The 25,385-nt window shown below is 42.7% G+C and overlaps 5 protein-coding genes and 2 long non-coding RNA genes across 10 annotated transcripts; 3 read left to right on the top strand and 4 right to left on the bottom strand.

Annotated features, from left to right (window-relative positions):
• Positions 1–1,258: 1,258 nt before the first annotated feature.
• Positions 1,259–8,529, top strand: trip6 (thyroid hormone receptor interactor 6). Of its 3 annotated transcripts, none has more exons than XM_079371873.1 (11): positions 1,259–1,378; positions 1,854–1,900; positions 3,712–3,961; positions 4,300–4,403; positions 4,567–4,680; positions 4,758–5,333; positions 5,531–5,624; positions 5,732–5,901; positions 5,984–6,162; positions 6,270–6,390; positions 6,610–8,529. In XM_079371873.1, the coding sequence occupies exons 3-11, from the start codon at positions 3,718–3,720 to the stop codon at positions 6,739–6,741; spliced, it is 1,734 nt and encodes a 577-aa protein (XP_079227999.1). In that variant the 5' UTR covers positions 1,259–1,378; positions 1,854–1,900; positions 3,712–3,717; the 3' UTR covers positions 6,742–8,529. The 3 variants fall into 3 exon arrangements, with proteins under 3 accessions (XP_079227999.1, XP_079228000.1, XP_079228001.1); XM_079371874.1 differs by lacking the exon at positions 1,259–1,378 and adding an exon at positions 1,381–1,488; XM_079371875.1 differs by lacking the exon at positions 1,259–1,378 and adding an exon at positions 1,412–1,454.
• A 647-nt stretch (positions 8,530–9,176) lies between these two features.
• On the bottom strand, positions 9,177–11,933 carry sst5 (somatostatin 5). The gene is made up of 3 exons (XM_079371249.1): positions 11,305–11,933; positions 9,650–10,187; positions 9,177–9,539 (listed from the first exon to the last, which is right to left on the bottom strand). Exons 2-3 carry the CDS (start codon positions 9,776–9,778, stop codon positions 9,348–9,350), a joined length of 321 nt encoding a protein of 106 aa, XP_079227375.1. The 5' UTR covers positions 9,779–10,187; positions 11,305–11,933; the 3' UTR covers positions 9,177–9,347.
• A 1,771-nt stretch (positions 11,934–13,704) lies between these two features.
• On the bottom strand, positions 13,705–14,281 carry LOC306841497. The gene is made up of 2 exons (XR_013781528.1): positions 14,149–14,281; positions 13,705–14,083 (listed from the first exon to the last, which is right to left on the bottom strand). It is a non-coding gene; the product is annotated as an uncharacterized lncRNA (long non-coding RNA).
• Positions 14,282–14,350: 69 nt separating this feature from the next.
• Positions 14,351–17,241, bottom strand: LOC306841666 (uncharacterized protein; the record flags this gene model as incomplete). Its single annotated transcript, XM_079371613.1, has 13 exons — positions 17,077–17,241; positions 16,934–17,005; positions 16,666–16,830; positions 16,461–16,557; positions 16,172–16,389; positions 15,940–16,090; positions 15,666–15,874; positions 15,466–15,583; positions 15,180–15,385; positions 14,974–15,091; positions 14,724–14,896; positions 14,563–14,636; positions 14,351–14,489 (listed from the first exon to the last, which is right to left on the bottom strand). The coding sequence occupies exons 1-13, from the start codon at positions 17,173–17,175 to the stop codon at positions 14,351–14,353; spliced, it is 1,839 nt and encodes a 612-aa protein (XP_079227739.1). The 5' UTR covers positions 17,176–17,241.
• Positions 17,242–17,272: 31 nt separating this feature from the next.
• Positions 17,273–17,952, bottom strand: LOC306841486. Its single transcript, XR_013781527.1, has 4 exons — positions 17,831–17,952; positions 17,691–17,746; positions 17,526–17,615; positions 17,273–17,431 (listed from the first exon to the last, which is right to left on the bottom strand). It is a non-coding gene; the product is annotated as an uncharacterized lncRNA (long non-coding RNA).
• Positions 17,953–18,086: 134 nt separating this feature from the next.
• On the top strand, positions 18,087–22,422 carry LOC306841485 (uncharacterized protein). Its single transcript, XM_079371422.1, has 18 exons — positions 18,087–18,280; positions 18,369–18,424; positions 18,511–18,600; positions 18,860–18,987; positions 19,092–19,232; positions 19,308–19,376; positions 19,454–19,624; positions 19,696–19,792; positions 19,861–20,069; positions 20,325–20,684; positions 20,769–20,889; positions 20,971–21,176; positions 21,265–21,382; positions 21,463–21,635; positions 21,721–21,815; positions 21,892–22,010; positions 22,106–22,258; positions 22,329–22,422. Exons 1-18 carry the CDS (start codon positions 18,258–18,260, stop codon positions 22,355–22,357), a joined length of 2,358 nt encoding a protein of 785 aa, XP_079227548.1. The 5' UTR covers positions 18,087–18,257; the 3' UTR covers positions 22,358–22,422.
• Positions 22,423–23,227: 805 nt separating this feature from the next.
• Positions 23,228–25,352, top strand: LOC306841391 (uncharacterized protein). 2 transcript variants are annotated; one of them, XM_079371269.1, is made up of 3 exons: positions 23,228–23,394; positions 23,502–23,569; positions 24,528–25,352. In XM_079371269.1, the coding sequence occupies exons 1-3, from the start codon at positions 23,256–23,258 to the stop codon at positions 25,215–25,217; spliced, it is 897 nt and encodes a 298-aa protein (XP_079227395.1). In that variant the 5' UTR covers positions 23,228–23,255; the 3' UTR covers positions 25,218–25,352. The 2 variants fall into 2 exon arrangements, with proteins under 2 accessions (XP_079227395.1, XP_079227394.1); XM_079371268.1 differs by having other exon boundaries at positions 23,229–23,394; positions 23,478–23,569.
• Positions 25,353–25,385: the final 33 nt, after the last annotated feature.

Raw genomic sequence — 25,385 nt, 5'->3', positions numbered from 1 at the left:
TTGAGCATCACATTTAAGACACTGTTTGCATTTCTAAAATATCTCTCCATCAGTTTTTTTTCAGCTCCTTGTTTAAATTTCCAAATCTATTTCATTGTCACTCCTATCAAAATGCACAAATGCGGGGATTCCCCTGGTTTTGTGGTTTCCTGGTTGCCTAGACACATTGTTTATCTGACATTGTGTGATGCTTTGGCTTCAAACCTCTCAAGTTGGTGCCAAAGTGTTGAAGTCTCCGGCAACAATAAGAGATCAGCTCAAACTGCCTCTTCCTTTGATTGCAAAGCCTCTGGACATATAAGGGCAAACAGGACCAAGCTTCTGGGCGGAGGAGGAGGAGGAAGCGGGGATATCCCAGGGAGCAGCCTCAGTTGTTTTTCCTCCTATTGGCAGAGACACACGGGAAGATAAAACAAGTAAATAATACAGTTATGGAACCTTTTCTCTGAATTAGGGCCTTAAGGGAAAGCCGAAGGCCTCCAAAGTGGTGATGGAGCAGAAGGAGGAGGAAGAAGAAAGAGGGTGGATGGGGGGAAACAGGGGGAGAGGCAGTTGACCCAAATCTCATGAACCACAAAATATAAAGAATGTACTTGACCTCCATGTCCAGGGCTGCTTGAAGGTTTAGTAAACAAGTAGATATAGAATAAATTACATTATGAGAAAAACTGTACATTCAGTAATCCACATTGAAGAATTTCAGTTTGGCTAACAGAAACATAAATGAAACCATGACAGCAGTAAATGAGTTTAAAACGTTTTCAAAAATTCATTTAACTTCACATGCATTTAGCTACAGTGTAATACATGGAACCAAACACGTTTTTTTCATGGTTGATACACTAACTATAGGGAAAACATTATATTTCTTATTAGGACGATACAAGTTAAACAGAATTGAAATGTTAAGAAACATAGTCAAACTCCCCCAAACATGTGCACTTGTATTTATACAGTATATTCATCAAAACATGTTATAAACTTGTCGCACTTTCTGGGTTTTTAATCCCTGGTAATGAAAAGATTCAACATTTTTAAATGTTTCACATGTGCTTAGTTAAAGGGTACATATCATATACAGTACATATCTGCATATAATACTATGAATGCGTTTCCTATATGGAAATTATTACATTTAAATATGGGTCTGGAATTATCTCTAAAAGCCTATTCACACAGATACAGATACAGAGATGAGAGAGAGAGAGAGAGAGAGAGAGAGAGAGAGAGAGAGAGAGAGAGAGAGAGAGAGAGAGAGAGAGAGAGAGAGAGAGAGAGAGAGAGAGAGAGAGAGAGAGAGAGAGGGAGGCTACGTCACACGTCGGGAATGCAGTGAGGATCTGCTGCTGCAGCTAAAGGCCTTAGGACCCGTCACAAAGTAGGTTAACGACGCAAAAGCAATGAGAAAGTTATTTGGGGATAACTTTCTCTGGCCTTTGAACGTTTGCACGGAGGCGCAGGGTGTGTTTGTGTGGCTCGTTTCGGGCGGTAGGTGTCGGTTTTTCCATTGTTTCCTCCTCGGTTGTGTTTAAGTTAGCCTGGAGGCAAGGCACGAGTTCAAAACAGGCGAGCAAACAAGTAAACAAGCCTGCTATTAAAGTGAATGTTTGCTAATTCCCCTTCCTTGTGGTTTTCTATATGGTGTGAGTGATGTGTTTTTCTCTAATTTGACATTCAGACGAACTATTCAGCAGGTTGTTTGGTTTATTCATTTACAAGACGATGGTACTTCTGTTTGTCAGTGACCGAGAAAAAGAGGAAATATTGCTCACGTGCATTTAACTTGCCTGTTTCATGTTATACCCGTGTTGTTCTCTTAACATAAACAGTCTGTGCTTGTTTTTCATTTGTAGATGAGACTGAATGGAAGAGGAGAGTCACTGTAAAGGTACTATAAGAGGTAGGAAATGTTTCCAACATTTCTTGGACAAAATATTTACGATTATTATGTACCAAATTTGGTGAGGTTCATGCTGGCTTTTTTTTATTTGTTCAATTTAACGAGCACATCGCTACATTGAGCTACACTGTGTCAGACATTGAGCTAACTATAGCATGTTGCCTTCAAAATAAAAGCATGGAAACATAGAACAACGTGCACCGCTTAGAGTATTGGTTCATTTTGGGTAAACATGCAATTTCTACCAGGTATTTGGATTGTATTATATATATATTAGTTATTGAAATTAACTGAACTTTGTGATCATAAAAAGGCTTCGGGTAAAGAGATTTTATTTTGAATTTCAATCAAACGGATGTCGGCCTTGTTATTTGTGGCGCTTCACTTTCATTACTGTCATCAACTTTGACATTTGGTTGCGACGCGACGCATTTTATACGCCTTGCAAGATTCCCTTGATAAATATATCATTTATATAAGTTATATGAAGAAGAAAAAACAATTAAAGGAAACCCAATTGGCTTTTCAGTTTGATAAACTCGATTTAATTAATTGCCTGGCCCAGCAATCCGCGGATTTGAGTGTATGCTGATCCGGATTCAGATTCAGTCAGGGGCTTAATTCAGGACTTTAGTGGAGGCGATGTGGTCACTCTTCCCCCCCACGTGGTCCCTGTCACTGAAGCCCATGCACTCGCTGCCTGTTGACCACAACAACACGAATCAAAGTGATGATGGGGTGAAATAATTATACATAAAAAAAGAAATACAAGAAACTGTAAAGCTGTTTAAAGCAGAGCTGTATTGTGCATGTTTGTCTCCAGCATCCTCTCACTCATCACTTTAATCCTCTTACAAACAAGGATTTATGATGACACACATACAATCAATCTGAGTAGGCCAAGCCTGTCAATTTCTCCTTTTCTGACAATGACAATGTGTACATGCTTTCAGTCCATTCAGACAATGTGTCAGTCACACAATGGCTTTTTGAGAGGTAGTAGGTACTTTCCTTATTCCCGTGCTTGTTTGGCATATTCCCCAATAAAACTGTTTAAACAATAAATTCATGTCCAAACAATTGTCCAATCATCACTTTCCTCTTCAAGGATCTTTATTTTCCTAGTGTGTGGCACTAAACCTTTCTGAGATCTCCGTCTTCATAAAGGCTCTATGGTGCAAGTCAGCACTTTGTGGGCTCAGCTGTGTGCTGCTGCCTGTGTTGTTATTTACCCCACAGAGAGAACACATCATATATTGTTATGAGCCAGGTGTCCATGTGTGTACAGACGCGTTACACAATATTTCCTGGCCTGTTTTTTTTTTTTTTTGTCTGTGCTTCATTTGGAAATCAATCATACCAGCGTGTAAACATCTGAAGACAATAACCATTGTGGGGGGACAACAGGCAAGAGGGTAACCACCTGTTTGTGTGTCTGTGTACGAGTTAGTGTGCGAGTGTTCTGGAAAAAAAAAGGGAACATACTTGCACATGTTTCAGGGCCAGCAGCTGGAAATCCCCGATCTTTCAGAATGACTTCTGTCTTCCTGTTCCTCCACTACAAGCCTATTGTTCAATCTGCATGTCCCTGTTGCCCTAGGAAACAACATATGAAGCATCCCCCTAGTTTCCATTGGTTACCTATAATGTGTATAAACACACACAAGCCAAATCTGTGCTTGTGCAAGTAAAGAGTAAACACTGCGAACATAGTCGGAACACTTTTCAATCAAACTATGGCACACTGCAGTCACAATGTGTGTGAACTTCATGTTAAGAGCAGTTTTCCTTTCTCTCTTTGATCCCTGAAGCCTGCCATGTCTGGTCCCACTTGGCTTCCACCAAGAACTCTGGATAGCCCAGAGCGAGCCGTCCCCCAGATGTCCCACTCGGCAGGGTCAGCCATCTACAGAGCCCCAATCAAGAAAGGCATGTCTGACTTCCGGCCAAAATATGGACCCTATGACCAGAACGGAGGAGGAGGAGGAGGAGGAGGAGGAGGAGGAGGAGGAGGAGGAGGAGGAGGGATGGCCAACAGATACGTGGCTACTGGACCCACAGGTAAGAGGACCATGAGTCACTCACATGAGTGTGACATGGCAGCTGTTTAAAAACATCAGGGTTAGGAAACGTAATATTTTTTTTATTTAAGCAAAAGTTTTAAAAGAGAAAAAAAAAACCTGCACATTTAAAAAGTGTGCCGTTAGCAGGCTTTTAAGCAAAACAAGAAATGTACACTCACGACTCCTAATCACTGAGTGATATGTATGTATTGCTAAGTTCATGTTTGTTTTTTTGTTTTTTTTATATGTAACTCAATGTGTCTGGAACATTCACACGTTCAAAATGTGAGATTGATGAAGGAAACATTTTGATGAAGTTTGTTCTCTGACTTTAAGGTGGGCCAACTCATCACTCGTCTAACGATCACTACTACACCCCTCCCCACGGGTCCAAAGAGGATCGTACCTGGAGCCCACACGTGGACAGCTACGAGCTGATGGTGAGAGCGCTGTCTCTCAGATGTAGACAGTCCTGCACGTTTGGTTCCCACGTTTTGATCTCCACGCTAAACCGTCTCTGAGCGGTCACCTTCACAAGTGTTATGCGTTGAACAGTTTTGCTTCATGTGCTTTTAGCGTTAATTCGTCTTTATCTGTTGGTAGCATCGCGGTCCTGACAAAGCGGCGAACTATCACTCCAAAATTGATGCGGATATCGACTCCCTCACCAGCATGCTGGCCGATCTCGACAGCCACCAGCAGGACTCCAGCACACAAGTAGGACGATGGTTAAACTAAACGTTTTGCTTTCATACTCCCCGTGCTAATGTTGGAACTCTTCTGACCTCCCTCAGCTGTACGACAATGTGCCTTACAACAAGTACCTCTCAGGGGATCACTACCAACCTGCACACCAGAGTGCAGCCCCTCCTCAGGCTCGGCCCTCCATGGTCTACCCGCCTCATCCCCATGGTCAATACCACTCATCGCCCGCCTACGCCAGCGAGCATCAGTCCGCTCAGTACTCCGCCGTCCACCAGCAGGATTACTACTCCCCCTCCTCCACCCCTAAGTCCTACCCTCAGCCTGTCCCGGCCTCCTACACCACCGCCTCCACCCCCACCGGGCCCAGGTTCAGCGTGCAGGTCAAGACGGCTCAGCCCGTCACCTACTCCCAGTCTGGCAGACAGGCAGAACAGGCGTACACGCCTCCCCCTCCTCGCCAGCACGTGTCACGACCCCCACCTCAGACTCAGACAAGTCAGCAGGGCTGGTACCCTTCTCATCCCGGATCACAGGCTCAGGAGATGCACTCCGAGGGGGGCTACAAGGGAGGAAGAGTGAACCAGGTTCCAATGTCCAAGAGGGGGATGGAAAGTAACCATTCAGGGTCGGGGTCAGCTCCGAGTCCGGCTTATCAGTCCAATAAGGTAGGGCCTCACATTTACGTCTGCAGCATGTTTGAATAAAACACGTCTCTCCCACTTGCATGTCCGGATTGAGATGCGAGGGGTCTCCTTTGAGACCTCGTCCTAGTTATTGTGCCTTTCACATTCACTGGTGACGTGGAGTCTGGGCTTTCGCGCTCCGATCTTCACATGCCATTCGTTTCTTTTTTTTCCTGCAGGGGTCGGCAACAGCCAGACCTGAGGAAGAGTTGGATCGGCTCACCAAGAAGCTGGTATATGACATGAACCACCCCCCTGTCGAGGACTTCTTCGGTACGACCTTTGCACATTACACGGATTACTTATACAATTGCGAAGCACGCTTTCAAATAAGAGCGGATGTCCGATTTGAGTCTTTGGCGTCATTGGTCCGGTTTCAGGTCGCTGTGCCCGCTGCGGTGACAACGTGGTCGGCGACGGCAGCGGCTGCATCGCCATGGAGCAGGTGTTCCACGTGGAGTGTTTTACCTGCATCACATGCCACGCCCGTCTCCGAGGGCAACCGTTCTACGCCCTCGACAAGAAGAGTTACTGCGAGAGCTGTTACATTGTAAGTCAAGGAACGATGACGCAACAATCGTCGTCATTTTATACAAAAGACAGACACTAACAGTTTGAGCTTTTCCTGTCAGAGTACATTAGAGCGCTGTTCAAAGTGCTCCAAGCCCATCCTGGACCGGATCCTGCGCGCCATGGGGAAGGCGTACCACCCTCGCTGTTTCACATGTGTAGTCTGTAACTGCTGCCTGGATGGCGTTCCCTTCACTGTGGACGCAACCTCTCAGATACACTGCATAGACGATTTTCACAGGTACGAAGGCTTTCTCTTCCTTTTTTTGTTTTTAAACAAAGCCGTCGAGAGAAGCGAACGGCACCGTCGACTAACTTGTAAACACTGCCGCTCGTTCTGCCTGACAGAAAGTACGCCCCTCGTTGTTCAGTGTGTGGGGAGCCCATCATGCCTGAACAGGGTCAGGAGGAGACCGTGAGGATCGTCGCTCTTGATCGCAGCTTCCATGTGAACTGTTACATCTGTGAGGTGAGTCCATGAGAAATGAACCTTTTTTTTTTTTACTGCACACTTAAAAGTCACTCTTTAGTTCTGTTGTAAATCTTTACAGCAATAAAAAAAAAATCTAATTATTGCAAATGGGTAAGCAAAATCTAAGATGATCATATGTAACCGTCGTCTGTATTCTCAGAATGTGCAGGACTTGTCCGTGTGAGGGTGTTGAATCGAAGTTTCTTTAATCCTCAGGAATGTGGTCTCCTGCTGTCCTCCGAAGGAGAAGGTCGAGGCTGTTACCCACTCGACGGCCACATCTTGTGTAAGAGCTGCAGCGCTCGCCGCATCCAGGACCTCTCCGCCAAAATCTCCACTGACTGCTAGCAAACCGTTCACATTGGCTCCGCCCCCTTTCCCCCCATCCCTCTCACCCGCGCGTATCCACAAACAGTGGACAGCTATTTGCAGATATAGAAACCCCGCTGTGCTCTGCTTTGTCTCTTCTTGGTTACTGTGATATTGAGGAACATTAACGTTGTTATAGCGCCCTCTATTGGGCTCAGTCTGCAATTAGATTTTCAGAGAAGCAATGTGTTACAGATCTAAAAGAGTTATGGGGTTCTGATGAAGCAGCCACTTCACTTTTTTTTTTCTTCAGTTCAGAAGTCCTTAAACAATTCTTTCTTTCTTTTTTTTGTTTCTGTGCACAGCAGCTCCATCTTTAATGTTTATCTCCATGTTAATATGACAGTGGCCTGACCTGCAGGCAGCTTGGGCTCCAATCCCCATTTCTCCACACCGGTACTGATCAACAGTTAGCTTGCACTTGTTCTCACTATTAAAGACATTGAAAGAATCAAAGGATTTCAGAGGTTTAGACCTGAACATGAGGGATTTGTTTTGTAGAATAAGAGGCACAAATGATAGCTGGGATGTTGGCTTGTAGAAAAAAAACTGTGGATTTGTACATTTAAAAAAACAAACATTTAAAGTGCCGAACCGAGCATTTTAAAAAGCACGAATTTGAACAACTGTGACTGTACAGATAACAGGCTGGTTCAGCCCGGCAGTGAAATTGTTCCCAACTGGAAAGCATGTAGCAGGTAGCGCAGGGAAGTAGCTTCATAGCACGAGAAATGTAGACAAAAGGAATGTCATCTGTTACTTTTTTTTTTTTCTTCCTTTAGCTAGTACAATATTTGCTAGGGGGGGAGGAAAATATTTCGTCATCAAATATTAACAAACATTTTTATTATCTTAATATAGCATTCTTGAATGTCACGTTTAGCTGATACTTGACTGTTACGTTGAAGTTGATGGTGCAATGAAGTCAAACAGGGTGTAGGTCACTGATGTGGCTTTAAAAAAACCATCCTATAATATGAAGCTTGAGCCCCGTGAAGAGTTAATAAATATGCCATTTGAGGAAAGTCTGACGTTACACTCAATTAGAGCACACATTGGCTTCTTACCTTCTGTGTGTTCGGACATGAAAGGGGAATTTCATGTGATTTTGGAACTCCAGCTCTTCTCATGGATTAGATTTTGGCTCTTCCTTGCACAAATGTGGGCCGAGTGGTCAACTTTGGAGCGACAGTATTTGTTATGATTGTGTTTAACCGCCTGTTTCTCCGTCCGTTTTCTTTTTTTGTATCATTGTACCTGAAAGGGCTAGAAGTGTCAAAGCCTTACCTCAAGGATGTCGTTGAGTTTCACAATAATATTTTGTGTGTGACAGATCTTGATCATGCTAAAACTACTTTCATCTGTTAATTTATCTCATTGTATATATTCACGATTTACATTAATCTGCTTCCCCCCCCATCTGTTCTTATTTCTGTCATGCTTAATGTGTCACTTTTTTTTTTTTACATCCTCACTCATGCCAACTCTTGTGTCATACTCCTTGAATCCTGTCATTCTTCTTCCCGGTCATGGTTTGTCATTCATTAATGATCCTTACTCTGTGTTGAGTTTGAAATGCTGTGAATTGGAGCTTGTAGATCAGGAGCTGTGGTACTGCAGCAGACGTGTGTGAGTGTGCTGATGAATTCAGAAGAAGTAAAGGGAGGTGATGAAGTGTAAATGCAGGTAGTTACTTTAAATAAGAGAGCGAGTAAACATGGATTCTTATGTAACAGAATTAATTATTAAAAAGGTCAACAAGTCGAACTGCGTTTGTCACTTTTTTTTAAGGTCGTGTACAAAACTTAACTTCATCAGCAAATTCTGAAGCTCATTTTCTGAAGGAAGTTCCGTAAAGCTCAAATTAGTTGAAGTCATTTCATGGTTTTAGGAAAAATGTTTTAAGCTACACTGCTCAAAAAAATAAAGGGACCACTTAATGTAATTCCAAGTCAATCAGACTTCTGTGAAATCAAACTGTCCACTGAGGAAGCAACACTGATTGACAATCAATTTCACATGCTGTTGTGCAAATGGGACAGACATCAGGTGGAAATGATAGGCAACTAGCAAGACACCCCCAATAAAGGAGTGGTTCTGCAGGTGGCGAGCCCAGACCACTTCTGTTTCAATGCTTGGTTGTTGTACAAGATGTCAACAATGAACTCTCGCTATGTGATGATAGCTTCAGAAGAATCGGTTCTTCTTGAGAAACCCCAAAACATCCTTACTGTGCATTTAAGTCTTAGCTTGAATAGACCAGACAGGAAAACAGTGGAATTGTTTGCATCATGGGAAATGAAGGATTCAGTGCTGGTGGAGGCAGACATGATCTAACCTCAGACTCCAATGCAAAAAGAATGATTGTGCAATTTAATCCTTTAATATGCAATTTAGAGAAAACTCTTAAACATATTCTTTAAAATCAGATTTTATTTGACCAGCTGTGTACATCCCTGCCGATCTTCACACATACTAACTAGGATGTTAGACAAGAGCTAAGAAGGATGAATTCATCATTCTGAAATACAGTTAAAAAAAAAAAAAATTAAAAAAAACAGGCTTTGATAGGAACTCTTCTGTTGTTAACACGAGGTAAAAGTCTTCCAGAAGAAGTTACGACAGCCCGCCTTGCGCTCTCTTTGGGAGAGGGGAAGATGACGCCTCATCACCTCATCTCTGACTCCCAGCACCTCCTCGGGCTCGGGGAGCGTCTCGCCCTCTCTGGCCGTCATCAGTTCAGACATAAACTTCAGCAAGAGCAAAGGAGCGAGATCCTAAAGGAGAACATGAAGGAACGGACACTTGATGAGCTCCATTTAAAGTTGTTGATTTCCACTCGAGAATCACCTCCTTCATTTCAGCACTTCCCTGTGAGCCCACTCACCTTGTCGTTGACGAGGTCTTCTCTCAGAGTTCCACTCAGCATGTCTGAGTGTGGAGCAGCGCTGACCTCCACCAGCAGCACAGAGGAAAACAAAACCACAAAAAACACCTGAACCTGGAAGTGAAGCATCTCCAACTCAAACAGAATCCAAGCTTCTTCTTTTTTTTTCTAAACCCCCTGATCCTCTCGTCCAAGCTGATGTAGAAAAAGCTGCCCCCAAATATAAGTGAAACAATAAGAAAGTAGGCTGGCAGAAGAGCTGAGCGTTACAACTGTTTGAGTAGGATGTGTTGCGCTGATAAATACAACTCTTCATCTTCAAATCTTCCTCATCCTCAAGCCGGCAAAAGAATGTGATTGGTGGAGAAGTGTCGAAGCGAGGGAATGTGGAGGTGGAGGTTATAAAGAGAAGCGTCACTTGGACAGGTTAAGATCATCATTAGCAGCGACGACGTGACGCATCGTGCTGAACCTCCAACGATCACATTTTAGGTTCATCGAAGCTTCAACTGCACTAACTTTGAAAGTCAGATATTATCTGCAAAACAGAACATTTGAATGGTTATTAAATAATTGAATGAGCTTATTCGTGATGAGCTGCAGCAGCTTTGTGGTTGTCCTGCGCAGAACACGAGGCCGTCATGCTGTGCAGAGCTGTTAATGACACAATGTGACTCAAATGTTAATGAGGCTGCTTTGCACCAGCCGCAGTACTGTCACTTGAGTCAGAAGAAAATTAACAAAGAGAACAGCTAAATGTCAAGCTGCAAACAAAACCCTCGACTAAGTGTTTTCTCTTTTCTATTGTTTGCCATCTGAATATAAAGAAGCTGATCACAGTAGTTGAAGCAAGTACTAGAAGTTTGACTTTCCATTAAGTTTGATCTTATTTAATCCTCACGAGTGGAAACAGGGGTGAAAGAACATCTGTCGAGGTATTCTGTCACGACGGCCAGAAGGAAGGAGAACAAACTCAACAGAAAGAGTTCAGGATGTTCAGGACTGTGAGACAACCAAACCGTCCCACAGTTCAGTACGTGAGGACAGATTCTATCAGACACTGATACTACAAAGTCATCAGGCTTGACTTGATGCTACCAACTCTAATTAACATTTGCAACTTCTAGCATTGGAAAAACCTTTATTTCCTCTTTTCTCTTTTCGAAGAATACCCCACCAGACAAAAAACACAACCTTGCCAAAGTGATGACATAAATGGACTTGAAGGACTTGTTGCGCTTTTCTAGTCTTCAAACTACTCAAAGCGCTTTTACCATCAGTATTAACTCATTTCATTCATACACCTCTGAAGAAGCAGCTGGAGCAACTTCAGGTTGAATGTCTTGCCTGAGGACACTTTGGACATGTGGTTGCAGGAGCTGGGTATCAGAACCCCGACCTTCCAATTGAGAGAGGAGCGACTCTCTACCAAACTGAGCCACAGCCATAAGAACCTTGTTTTCTTCCACCTGTTCTTTCCACTATTTTTACTTAATTAATATGTTCTCCCTCTTCAGAGAGTTTTGTAAATCTCTGTCTGGATCAATCATGCCTCTCTGGGTGTGGGATACCTCTCCTGTTTATTTATCATCCCCTCATTAATCACATTCATTAAACTTGAATTGTGCTCCACACAGTCATGCATCCTCACTGACCTTTATCTGCACCACAGGACTCTCACTGAGAAGCGTGATTACTCAGTCTGAGTTCTGTAATCATGACACGACTTCACTTTAAGTAAGCAGAGAGGATGTGGTGAATGGCGTCCAGCTGTGACGAGGAGCGGTCGGACAGTGATGTTGATCACATGAATACCTGTCCACACCTGCTGGTACATATATATATAGAAAAGTGTCATTACATCAGCAGTGTGTCACAGTACATTATAAATCTTCACCTATATTTACTCCTCTTTACGGACACGCACACAACGCTACAGGATACTACATGCTGTGGTTCATATCAGCATTTCATCAAACATTTCTAAATGGCACAAGTCAGTCACACAGTCTTTGATTTTATAACGGTTAAATATTCCTCTTAAGAAAATACTTCCTGGAAAAATTATAGAACACAATTAATCCCTTCCGGGTTCCCAATCTACAGACTCGTTCATATAAATTGTATTAAGAATGACTAATTTCATTAAAGCTCAATTACTTTATTTCACCCTGCACAGCAAATTACTTCTACTCATTTATGGGGAGAAAACCAAACAATCAAGATAATGAATACCTAAAATATATCGAAGATACGCTGTATGTCTTTTTTTTTATAGACAAAAGCAAAAAACTAGTTTGATTTAGACCAAAAATGTTTTTTCTTCACCTTTTTTGTCACTTTTGTTACTATGACTTTATTGACTCTTAAAATAGCAACAGGCTTAATGAATTATATTGAAGGCTGCTTGATAACTGTTGTGCAATTTGTGCAGGTGGTTGTTTGAAATAAAAGATGTGATGCATCACATTGTATTAAAATATTTATGCATAATGAATAGAAAAAAATATATAACTCAAATAAAGGGAAAAAAATGTCACTTAAGAAAAAGAAAACACTGGCTCTCTTTAGTGGTGTAATAAAATATTGATATAAAATTAAGGAGAAAAAAAAAATCACAAAGTAATATTGAGGTAGACTGTTCAGGTTGAGCTTATTGTAATGATTTATGCTGGTTTATTACGTAGCCTAAAAAGCAAGGTAATGTTTGTTTTCCCTTTTGAATCCCAGTTCAGTTTTTCAGTTTTCTGAGTCTACATGTGATCACTAGGTGTCACTAAAACGTCACATTTAATCTGAGCCTCAAAGAAAACACTTCAAGTTATAAGAATTACCCATTTGGTTTTTAAACAAATCTAAATTAGAGTTGTGTATTAGCCGTTTCCATAAAGAAACAAAATGTAGCTCGATGCTAATTTGCTTCTAAATTAACAGGTGAGTTGAATCAAAAACAGTGACGTTTAAATGGTGTCAGCTTTCAAGTCTAAACTTGAACTAAATGTACAGTTGCTCTTGAAAAGTGAATATATTTTGGTGTATTGTGTGTGGATGAGTTTCTAGTTAGTAGACCAAGTGTGGCACAATGATATGGACGGCCTATGAAGGCTATGTGTTTTAATACCCGAACAGAGCCACCCTATGGAGGATAGGACCTGGACTTTGGTCCCATGTAGACGGAGAGAGCTAAAGCCCTGTTCAGCTTCAGCCTGGACTCCTGTGGGACAACTGAAGTTAACAGGCACTTCAGATGCCAAATGAGACCACACATCCCTTTTCTGATGCTGTATTGGCCTACCTCATTTGTAAAACAAATGAGCACATTTCACATTTTTATCATGTTTTTGCACTGATTTACTGTGGGGTGTAAATCCCCGAGTCTGTGTTTTAGTGCAGCAAGCACATTGAATCTCATTGTTCTGCTTTCAAGCGAGGCTTGCATTTCACAGCTCCTCCAGTCTTTGAAGCAGTCTGCTCCGAATCTGGGGCCAGCTTTAGATTGGACAGTTTTCTCTCCCAATAAACAGCTATGGATCCGTTGTCCATTTAATGCTCCTTATTGACACTGTAGCAGTGTTTGAATACAATTTTTTTTTATTTTATTTTATTTTTTTTTGACCTTTGAAAACAAAACTTCAGCAAGAAGTGTCATGCTATGAAAAAAAAAAAAAAAAAAAACCCCAGCGAACTCGCTCTGACAGTGTGCATTTTAAACCCTATGTGGCATCAATGACTAGATTGGGAGTCACTCACTCCTCTTGCAGGGTGACGATCCAGTGCACATATCCTCTGGCTGGACTGCATCGCCTCTTCTGAATGTACAGGTTTGAGCCTGACACAGGGTGTTTGGTCGACTCGTGCATTCTACTCGCCACTTTAAGTCAGTCAGCCTTTGCAGCTTGCTTAACAAAGTTAATAGAAACATCCCAAGTGTAATTTTAATTCTTCTACAAGCCTACAGAGTCCCACCCACAGCTGTGTTAACGATCAGACACCAGAAGATGAGTCTCAATATGAACCACATAATGGCCGACCATTCATCACCATATAAAAGCATCCAGCTTTCTGCACAATGTGCTTTTTTTTATTAAACAATTGACATTTCTGTGAAACCAGTCAGCTTGATGCATCTTACTGGTTATGGAAGATCACAAGCCTGTATGTCCCAGTTTTGAGTGTGGAGTAGCTCATACGACCTAATGCTTGATCTGTTTTATTTGCACTTTGTTTATTTGGTATGAACTGTAGAGTCATGTCTCATCTTCTAGGTTAACGCAAGCCCATGTAACAGCTTCTCTTTATGATTAAGTCTGCCAAATGAATTCATTTTTTGGAAATTCAGATTGCTGTTTTTTAGACATTTAATAACTTTTGCATTTAAAATACATTCACTCCCTCAAAGTACATCAAGCACTTTGACTTGTGATTCTTGTGTGCCTGTAAGAGAAAGCCAAATTAGTGACATCTTAACTTGCCAAGATTTTCGAGCTTCCAAAACATACCTTTTTTATAACTCTTCCACAGAAAGCTGGGTACTTTAATGTACTGCGCTGCGGGGTGGTAAGCTGGTCGTCTGGAGACCGGCCTTCTGCTATGCCTGGTAGTCGACGGAGGTGTTTTAGTCACAGTTGTGGGCTCCATTAGACCTAGCATTACACCAAATAGATCAGTTAGCGTTGGATAAACTGAATTTTTGAATTAGGTTTAATAGGCGAAACACTGACCTCCAGTGGTGTGCGTAGAATGCACGAGTCGACCAACACCCTCTCTGTCGGACTCAAACTTGTACACTGAGAAGAGGCGATACAGTCCAGCTAGAGGATATGTGCACTGCATTGTCACCCTGCAGGATGAGAGAAATTAGTACGGCTCCTAATCTAGTCATTAAGGCAACATTTTTAGAGTAAAATACACACTTTTCAAGTGAGTCAGCTGGAGACTTCTTGCTGAGGAAGATTTCGTTCTCGTACGTCACATATTCCTTGTTGAGCTTGAGGGAAGAAAAAAAAAAAAAGGCACAGAAACAAATGTCAGATATTGAAATATTTCATCAGTGTCAGTAAGAAAGCAGCCTTACCTCGACGATAGATCCACAGCTGTTTAGTGGGAAAGAGAAAAGAGCCTTGGTGTCATCAGTCTCTTTGGGTCCACAGGATTCGTCGATGAGGTTGGTTCTCGCAGGATCCCCTCCACTCGGGATGGCCAGAGACAAGTCGGCCACTGCAGTCATCTTCCCATCAGTCGAACACACTACAGAAAGAAGTTACTATGAGTTATCTGATGCATATATGCAAGATCAGCGGTGACAGTAAAATGCATGTTCTTACTGATGAATTCAGCGGTCGTGAAAGGACAAGTCTTGACGGTGGAGCTCTGGACTGCAGACGTTTCACGATCCCTCACAAGGATCTCAAAAGTGCCAGAGAAGCCGTTCAGAGTTATAGTCTGTAAAACAAATGCAGATTAGTAACTGTACCTCAAGACAACCAAGGCACCTTTTTAAACGATGCCAATGTAATATTTTTAATCTCACCTTGTATTCATAGCCGTGAGCATGAAGCGGCACCTCGAGCTGCAGACTCTGGCTGTTGTTGCTCATGAGGTAGCCGTTTTTGGCCGCCAGCTCAGGTGTCAGCGGGTCTGAGCCGATAGTGATCACCCACAGGTAGTCATAAGGCCGGTAGTCAAGTCTAAAGCTGATCCCAGACTCAGAACAGACTGCTTCAAAGACTGGAGGAGCTGTGAAATACAAGTCAGGTAGCATCTTTACTTAATTTACTTTGATTGAGTCAATCCTGAAGTCAGTTTTAAAAACTTACAGACATCCACCAACACCATGACTGTCTCAAGGAGGTATAAAGGCTCGTTTTCCGGCAGCACAATCAGAGTGTAGTTGATGTCCAGCTTGTGCTGCATCATTGCATCTTCTTTGGAGAACTAGAGTGCAGAAAATATGAATGCAGACACCAACCAGGAAGCCATCTGAAGACAGCCCTGAACAAATACTCAGTTCTTTTACCTGCCGTGCGACAAGAGGATCATCAAAAGGCACCTCGAGAGTGTAGCCGCGAGTGTTGTTGGGGTGAGCAACTTTTCTAACCGCGGGGCTGCCCTCATTCGTAAATTGAACTGGGAGTTCTTGTCCGTTCAAATGAACCGCAGCCAACTCCACATCTTCAGGGACATCGCCGAGGTAGACTGTGAAGGCGTGCTCCTCGAGTATCGTTTCTGGAATGAAACGCTAAGTCAGATTACAGTTACGAACATGATGAACGTCTTTTTATTTGTCGTACGGTTTTCTGTGAAAAGAGGGCGTGGCAGCAGTGGAGTAACCAGTGGCCTGTGACAGCGAAGTCTGGTGTCCACATGATCCCCATCCATAAAGAGCTGCTCCAAATACAGATCGAACATGTAGAATTCAAAGAGGCCACCAGACACAAAGCTCTGCAACAGATGTGAAGGTATACATTCAGTTATCAAAGACTCCTCTTGTTTTCGGTTGCATAAACTACAGTGATTCCTGACCTTCCTGGATCCTCCTTTAGCATCATAGGGGATGCTGATCTGCACGGTTTGGTTGCGTTTCCTCACAATGTAACCCCTCTCCTCTGCAACCGACTGCTCGACAAGTTCACCATCGGCACCTAGATTCATTTGCCTCTCATGTAGGCCAGACATCATTGGGTGCAGCACTTCGGGAATCTCATAAGTCATGTAGCCGCCGTTGTCATACGAGCCCTCACCTGTTAACAGATAACTCATTAAATGGCCATGAAAATAGAAACTGGAGTTAATTAGAGATTGCTATACTGACTCATGGCGCACGCAGCCACCAGGTCAACCATGAGGACGATCCATTTTTGTCGGGAGAATAAAGTTGCATGGACGACCTCTACTGGAACACCATTCACCTGAAGAGAGAATCAAAAACCTACCTCAGACTAGATTTTAACTAAAGAACTTGTTAGCGTCTGAGCAGAATATTACAAGGTTTAGGGAATTTGAAACCGTAATTTCACCTCAGTGATTAGTGAGTCAGGTTGTCCATACGGCGTACGAAATACAAGCCTTCCATCCGTCATGTGAAACACATAACCCCGTTTATGAGCCTCTGTCAGGTTCATGGGTATGGACCCATCCCTCTGAAACAGCACCAGCCAATCAGATGTGGCTGAAGTATATGCCTGGAAGAAAAAAATTTAAAGCACACCTAGTTATAACCGCTGGTGGACTTAATGATGCAGTTATGAGATTTTAATGACAAGTTTGTCAAATTTTCAAACACACAGCTCCAACAGTAGCATCCCAGTCATCTGTTTTTGTTCCAGTTGAACAGGCCACATCATTCCTCACAGACACCTGCAGAGAAGAACAGCTTAATAAGAGGCTATAAAAAGTCACTGAAGTTTTGCAGTTGAGTTTAAGTTTACCTCCATATAATTGAGCTCACAGGTAACCTCTCTGGGAGACCAAGGGAGGGATGGAGAACAGGTCTTGATCAAGGGATAAGTAACCTGTCCTTCATGCATCACCAGATTGAAGCTGAAGCTAAACACTTCATCGTCCTAAAATAAATCCATTACATTAGAATTAAAGTGCAAATGAGTCTGGAGAAGAAAAAAAAAAGAAAAAAAAATGAAAGGACATGTGTGCATACTGTGTTGTCAGTGTGACAGCTGAAGTATGAGGCTCTGAGCTCCACACGGTCAGGCGAAGAAACAACTCTGACAGCGTATCCACACTCGGCAGCATACTGCATCGTGATGGGATACACACCAGCCTTGTCTAAAGGGAAATTTCACAAGTAATTGTCATGTGTCAAATCCATTAAAGTGAACATTTTAGTTTAATGGGTCTTGCCAGTTTAAAAAGTACTTACCAACAGCCTCAAAATGAGGTTCATTCCCAGTGAATGACAGATCAACAGCTATCATGAAGTAACGATCATGACACTCCATGTGAAGCACTCCTGCATCAGCAAACAAAACATAAGCCAAAACAAAAAAATAGACTGTTTCAGGACTGCAAACTCATTTAAGCTCACCATCAGGGATTTGATCACATATTGCAGTTGCCCAGACAGACAGGAGCAAGGTCACACTGTAAGACAAACCACAACTATAAGTCAAAAGCAACAATGCCAACAACAGCCAAAGCTTGAAACTGCCCCCGAAATGTGTTTACCTCAGACACATCTTGAAATCCATAGCTGCTGGTGTGCTGGTGGTGTCTAAAGCTAGCTTTAACACTAGCAAACTACACCTGCTATCCAACACACCCTAAAATAAAACTGCTGCTGTCTGCGACAACAGCTTTTATACAGCAGTGTACAACTCAGTAACCAATCATCACAGGTCCCAAGGCGTCCCAGTCACAGGTGTAGCTCATTACCTTTTCAGTGAATTCAGAATCATTTGCAGCTGCTGGAGTTCACGCTTCAACAATGAAAAGCATTTACTATAAAAGCTGGTGTGTGTAAGACACAGCTTGTGGTTCCAGTTTTGCCAGGATTCACCAAGCAAGGGCTTCACTTTGACTTGTTGTTGTGTTAGCTGGTGTAGTTAGCTAGCCCTTTGAGCTAGCTGTAGACACTGCTTACACATCAGTGGCTATGGATTTGGGGATTTGTTTCAGGTAATTTGTATTCATGGCAATTTACAGGCTGGGTAGTTTTAGTTTTATTGAATTATTTTAAAGGGAACCATGTGCTTTTGTCTTTCAGACTGGCCATACTCCTTTCAGTGTGGTCATCTGCACAATTGGAAGACATTCCCAATGGTAGGCCTAATTGAAATATTGGACCATTGACTTGTATGAGCTATTCCCCCCCCCCCCCATTTAAAACTGAACTTTTATTCATGCAGGAGTTCTTCATATGGAGTGTCGTGATCGTTACTTCATCATTAATGTTGATCTCTCCTTCACTGGGAAGGAACCGTGCTTCGAGGCTGTCGGTTAGTGTTTCAGATTGATCTTGTCATGTTGATAGTTTTTTTGGGGGGGAAAGGTACATCAACCAGCCTGGTTATATTTTCTTGGTAACAAAACTTTCTGAGCATTTATTCTCTTTCAATGTAGTCTGTCATTTGTTTCCTTTTATCAACTCATCTGCTCAACTTGTGGTCTCCTAAGTGTCAATAAGAAATCAAATTCAATAATTCCTCTACATGTAGAGGAATTAAAATTCACTTCTGCTGTATGCATCTCTTCCAGATGGCTCTGGTGTTTACTTGCTTAATGAGACGTACTCTGCAGAGTGTGGCTACAGTGTCACTGTCCTCCCTCTACAAGGCCATATGGAGCTCCGTGCCTCATACTTCAGCTGTCACACTGAAAACATAGTAAATACCGAAACCACAGTTAACCCATTATTAACCTTACACGGCCCCAAACCTCCTCATGATGAGTAGGTGTGGCTCCTCATCGCGTCACTTTGATTTTTCAGGCTGACGAGGTGTTCACGTTCCATTTCAACCTGGTGTTGACGCAAGAAGGACGAGCGGTCACCTACGCCTTGCACAAGGTCTGTGCTCCCATCCTTCCCTGGTCTCCTAGAGAGGTTATGTGTGAGCTCAACTACATGGAGGTAAGCCTGCTGACATCTTAGTCGTTCACTTGTGGATCAAATTGTGAAGTGATAAAATCATTCCATGCTCTCCAGGTTTCTGTGAGGAGTGAAATCTCCTGTCCATCTGGGACAAAGAGAGCTAACTGGGATTCCCTCAAACATGTATGCTTTAACTCTTTTGACTCAATCGATCAGTGCTGCGCCATCATGTACCACACTTCAAGATGTTTTCTTTGCAGGGTCACAGCTCCACCACCTCAGACTGGCAGGTGATGTTTCACGGTGCGAATGAGCACCTTCCTCCCATGAACCTCTCTGAAGCTCGTATGCAGGGCTACGTGTTTGACTTGACAGATGGAAGGCTTGTATTTCGTACACCGTATGGACAACCTGAGTCATTCAGCACAGAGGTAATCCCATGATGCATTTTTGTATTTGAAGGCTTCTATCAAAGGGGGTTTTATTCCGAGTCTCTCTTCAGGTGAATGGTGTTCCAGTAGAGGTCGTCCATGCGACTATATTCTCCAGACAAAGCTGGGTTGTCTTGATGGTTGACCTGGTGGCTGCTTGCTCCATGTGTTAGTATCTCAATCTATTCAATGTACTTCATTTTTTGGGCCAAGCTGATGCATTATCTCTCCAACAGATGAAGGCTCATATAATGAGAGTGGCTACATAATATGGAAGACCTCAGATGTGCTGTACCCAAATACTGAGAGCACACAGCTCAGTGTTGGATTGAATGGTGGTCTGCTTGAGCAGTCGGTTGCAGAGTGGAGAGGCTACGTTGTGGAGAATTACAACAACACTTTGCAACTCCAAATCCCCCTTGATGCAGAAGGAGCATACAGGAAGGTCAGCAGATGCAAACCTTAACTCTCTCTAAATGGAGACCTGATCATATTTGGGCCACTGGGTTTTGACTTTCATAAAACGGGACTAAAGTAAGGAAACAGTGGACCGGGTAGTTGGTTTCTGAATACACTTGACGTCTTTCAAACCGGCTTTGTTCAAAGGAGTTTAGTAAGGGGCCAACAATTGTACATGGTGTGCTGCTTCCTTTTTAAGGGAAGAAAAAAAAAAAATTAAATCTGCATTTATCTTTTGCAGAGCTATGTTTCTGGTGATCTTTACGAGTTCTACCTTATCCATCTGTCTACGGAACAAATCCTGGTGAATGAGGACCTTGTAGAGACCAGGCTCTGGTTCCTCAGGACACTGGCCACTCCCCTACTGCCACGCCCAGTTTACACTAAAAACCTAACTCTTCAGGGGGAGCTCACCTTCACCATCTACCTCGGAGACCTCCCTGAAGATGTAGCATTGGTGGCTGTTAATTTGAACGGGGAAGAATTTACTGTGCCATTTTCCGATCAGAGCAGCCACACAATTACAAAATTGGTAAACGACGACAACACTCATTGCTACACCCTGAAGGTGCCTTTTGATGACCCTGTTGTCACGTGGCAGGTAAAAGGTCTTTTAAAAGTATTGAAATGCAACTAAACTGGTGCCTCTTGATATTGCCGTCTGACTTTGTGTTTTGGCTCTTAGCTCTCAAAAGAAGATTCAGTTCTAAAGTACAGACTGGATATCAACTACACACTGGCTGTGCTGCCTGAAAAAGACACTTTTTACCACGTTGCCTCTATAGAGGAAACTTTCACTGACGTCTGTAAGTTCTAACATTTAGGAAGTACTGACTGTGTAACTTTAGTTTTGGATCTAAACAAAATTATTGACTTTCACTTTACAGCTCCTCCAGTCTTTGAAGCAGTCTGTTCTGAGTCTGGGATCAGCTTTAGACTTGACTACCGGCCTTATGACTACCTGTGGATGATCACTATCGGCTCAGACCTGCTGACACCTGAGCTGGTGGCCAAAAATGGCTACATCATGAGCAACAACAGCCAGAGTCTGCAGCTCGAGGTGCCGCTTCATGCTCACGGCTATGAATACAAGGTGAGATTAAAAATATTACTCATTGGAAACTCATTTAGTTTTTTTTTTTTTTTTTGAGGTTCAGTTATTATCTGGATTTGTTTTACAGAATATAACTCTGAACGGCTTCTCTAGAACTTTTGAGATCCTTGTGAGGGATCGTGAAACCTCTGAGGTCCAGAGCTCCACCGTCAAGACTTGTCCTTTCACTACCGCTGAATTCATTTGTAAGAACTCCTTTGTTTTCTCGTGAGGAGCCTGCTTTTGAAAAGGTGCCCCGCAAGTGCTAAAACGGCTCTTTCTGTAGTGTGTTCGACAGATGGGAAGATGACTGTGGTGGCAGACTTGTCTCTGGCCATCCCGAGTGGAGGGGATCCTGCGAGAACCAACCTCATCGACAAATCCTGTGGACCCAAAGAAACCAACGACTCCAGGGCTCTTTTCTCTTTCTCACTAAACGACTGTGGCTCCAGCTTCAAGGTGCTGTGTCTTATGCTGAACCATCCTCCATGACACTTAAAGTTCTGTATTAGGCCTCACATTGTTTTTGGTCGTTTTACTTTAGCTTGTCAAGAACAATGTGATCTATCAGAATGAGATTCTCTACACACAGACTCATCTCAACAAGAGCGAAGCCATTTCTCCTAATGCAACGGAGAGGTCTGTATCCATTAGTTTAAACATTAGCTTCCATCCTTCCACTTGGTATCCTTCATGCTTTGCTCTTGTCTTGCAGGGTGGTGATTCAGTGCACATATCCTCTAGCTGGTTTGCATAGCCTCTTCTCAGATTTCAGGTTTGAGTCTGACAAAGTTGGTGTTGGCAGAATCACCCACACCACACAGACTGGAGCAGGTACAGTAGATCATTTGACCAGTTTCCACTTCGGATTCAGCACAGTTCTGATTCCCCCCCCCCCCCCCCCCCCCCTTCTTCTTTCCTCCTTGTAGTTCTGGAGAGTACGACTGAAGCGCCCACTACAGCACTTGTAACTGCACCTCCTACCAGAAGGCCACCTATCTCTCGCGTGCCTGCTTTCCACCCTCCTGTGCAATATGTTAAAGTTTCTATTTTACACAATCTTCAAAGTCTGCTAAGAAAAGGTGAGAACTTGACCTTAAAATGTTTACAGTGAGAGTTTGTCTTGTTTAAAAACCTGTTTTGTCTTCACAGGAGCAGTAGGACAATCAAGGAAAACTTAATGTTGCTCATGATTTGAAAGGAGTAACATCTTTTAAAAAAAAATAATAATAATAATGTGAAATTTAATAAAGTGTGTTCTTAAACTCTTTGTGCTGGTCTATGCTGTACATACTACCATCTTAAAATGGGGCAGGGGAACATCTGCTTTGGTTTACATGTTAAAGCAACTTAATATAAGTAAGGGTGGTGTCACTGCTCTACGATAAGTCCTTCAACGTGAATGAAATGTTAGTTTTTGCGTAACTAGTTTCTTCATTGGAAAAACTAATTTTACTTGTGCAAAGGAAGCAATATGGTTGGAATTTAATATTGCATGTGTGAAACTTTGCCAAAAGAAGTCATTCCACACTTGAAAAAAGGGTAACCATTGCATTAACATGCACCGAATATTCAGAGGGTTAATGATCAATCTAATGTGTGACTTTAAAGTACTTAAGTTCCAGAGGGAGTATAGCCCAAGTTATTTATAATTCTTAAATTGACATGGTATGATTCAGGAAATGTTCAAGTATTAGGATATAACTTTATTGATCCCCAATGGGGAAATTCGGGACTGTATTTGATTACATTGAACACATTAAAATCACTTTCGATTTTATACCGATTGTCCAGTCAGAATGCTTTTACTTTATATAAAGGAAGCAGGTCAGGTAGATTAGACAAACGTGATGGTTCAAAATCATACGGGGTTTCTTCAGTCAGCCAGAAGGGGGCGCTTGTTAGCTGCACGAACAGACGATGTTTGGTTTCGTTTTTCTCGAGAAAATTAATGCTGCCTTACAACGATCCTTTTAAGCTACAAAACGTTTAATTCTTAATGTTTCCACAATTTGCTTAATTAACGGCAAAAGATGTAAACAAAGCGGATCATGTGTTTCTGTAGACTTCAGTATCTCCATGTTTGTGCTCAAACAGAGGTCCAGGCAGCCAACCCTGCCTCCTCTCTCCAACAGGACCCTGCACCACCCCTCCTTCCAGGCTCTTTACATGGTGTCAGGCTTTCCAAAAAAATACGAGGACTGCTGCAACCAAACAGGTGAACTTTGTTTTCGATGTCCACATCAGTTTCCGAGGCCTATCCATCTGTGAAGCCTCATTGATAACATATTTACTCTCCAGCCCATCCCATCACCATTCCTGCAGACTTCTTCTACACTGATCCCACCATGACCTGTGGGAGGAGGATCCCCAACTTAGTGAGTGAGTTCAAGGTAAGTGGACTTCAACAACCTGCATCCAAAATGTGTCACCTTAATAGATTTCAAGGTTTAAGCAGTAATAGATAACTGCTAGTGGTCACAGCCATGCTCTACTTTCGTATAGTGTGTGTGTGTGTGTGTGTGTAATATGGATTGTGAATTCTCAATCAGTGCCTCTGTTGGCTGCTGTAAATATGAACTATTTAGAGATAATTAACATTTGGTAATTTCCAGATGACCTTAGATCCATGTTTTCCTTAACAAGATGTAATCAAGTTCAAGAAGCCAACTATTATACCACTGATAATACATCCTTTAGATTTCTTTGTTAGAAATTGTCAGCTGTCATCAGTGCACATATTCAACATGGTTTAATTAATGCAAACATATTTGCACATTAAACAGAACTTACAGAGTTTGTGAAAACAAGGGTTCAAACCATGATTAGACAGGGTATTAAGAATTCAATACACCAAGTGGTGGCTACACACAAATAAAACAGTTTTTTGTTTTTTTAAATAAAGTAGAATGCAAACATCAACTGATGCTTGTTGAAGTACTCCAGCTTGTGATTATGCATTGGGCACTGGGTTGATGTAAAGCTGAGGGTCCTTATACAGATGTCCTCTGCTCTCTCGTGGTGGAGGTGGTTTAAGAGCTTATGCAGGGTCACAGTCAGACGAGAACATTTTAATAAGATCGGCTCAGTCCTTTCAGACAGAGCTAAGACACCCACAGGGGTCTGAGAGGAAATTAAGACCAAGGAGGAGACTGTTTGTTTGGACTATGAAGACCTTCTGTAACGTCAGTGAAGTGGCTTTTTTTAATTTAATGAAAACGATCAAAGACCTGTGATGGTTGTGTTTTTAAAAGCACATACGAATTAATCAAAAAGAAGGGGTGGAAAATAAAATAAAAACAGTGGCTCAGAGCTGTATAGAAAGTGACAATGACTTCTTTTGTCCCCCAGGTCTTTGACTGCTTCCAGCTCATCACTCCGCCACCAGTCATGTCTGCCTGTCCGACCCCACCAGCCTGTCCAGACCCATTTAGATCTCGACCCTCCGTGGAGCTGGGCAGCCTCACCTTGCAAATAAACGTCCTTCACCCACCAGTGCAGCCGAACCGGCTCGTCCTCCAGCTGACCCAGGAGGAGGACCAGGCTGTCACCAACCTCCTGAAACTGCATTACCAACAACAGCCTGCACACAGGGACGAGACAACCCTGCTCCATGCAGGACCTTTGGAGTCCAGTTCAGCTGATGAGGGATCAGAGCACTTCCATCCGAGTAAAGCCAGTTTGATCAGTCATAAGAACAGATGGTCAGATACTGAGCTGGAGGCAGCGAACACCCTCCTGAGCGGCTTTAGCTCGATGGAGGTGGACAAAATCTGGAACCAGATCCAAAGTAAATTAGCTGAAAAACATCCAGATCCTGGAGCAGACCTCCTTCAAGGATCAGAGACCTCGTCTGTATCAGAGACTCGTGTTTGTGACGGGGAAGATGCAGAAGCAAGCTATGGGGATTATTTGTCAGAGAGCAAGTTGAGAATCTTTGGAGAGGTCTCAGAGGTGAAGAAGCTGAAGCTCTCGGAGTCTGAGGGAGATGCCGTGAACGTTCTCCTGAGCCTTGCAGACACAACAGTTTTGATGCAGTGATTGTCTTTTAACTGTAGGGTTTCTTGTCCTTGGGTTATTTCTTAAGGGTTTTTCTATTTCTTATTATGGGAACAAGTTAAGGGTTCCTTTCACTGGTTGCTTTGAAAGTTGAACCCAAATATACCCAACAATTTTTTACTTTTCGTTTTGTAGATTCCTCGTGAAAAG

This window comes from Symphodus melops (genome assembly GCF_947650265.1).
Source record: "Symphodus melops genome assembly, chromosome: 20".
Lineage (NCBI taxonomy): Eukaryota > Metazoa > Chordata > Actinopteri > Labriformes > Labridae > Symphodus > Symphodus melops.
Note: the sequence above shows the minus strand (reverse complement) of the source record. Positions and strands in the feature narration are given on the sequence as shown.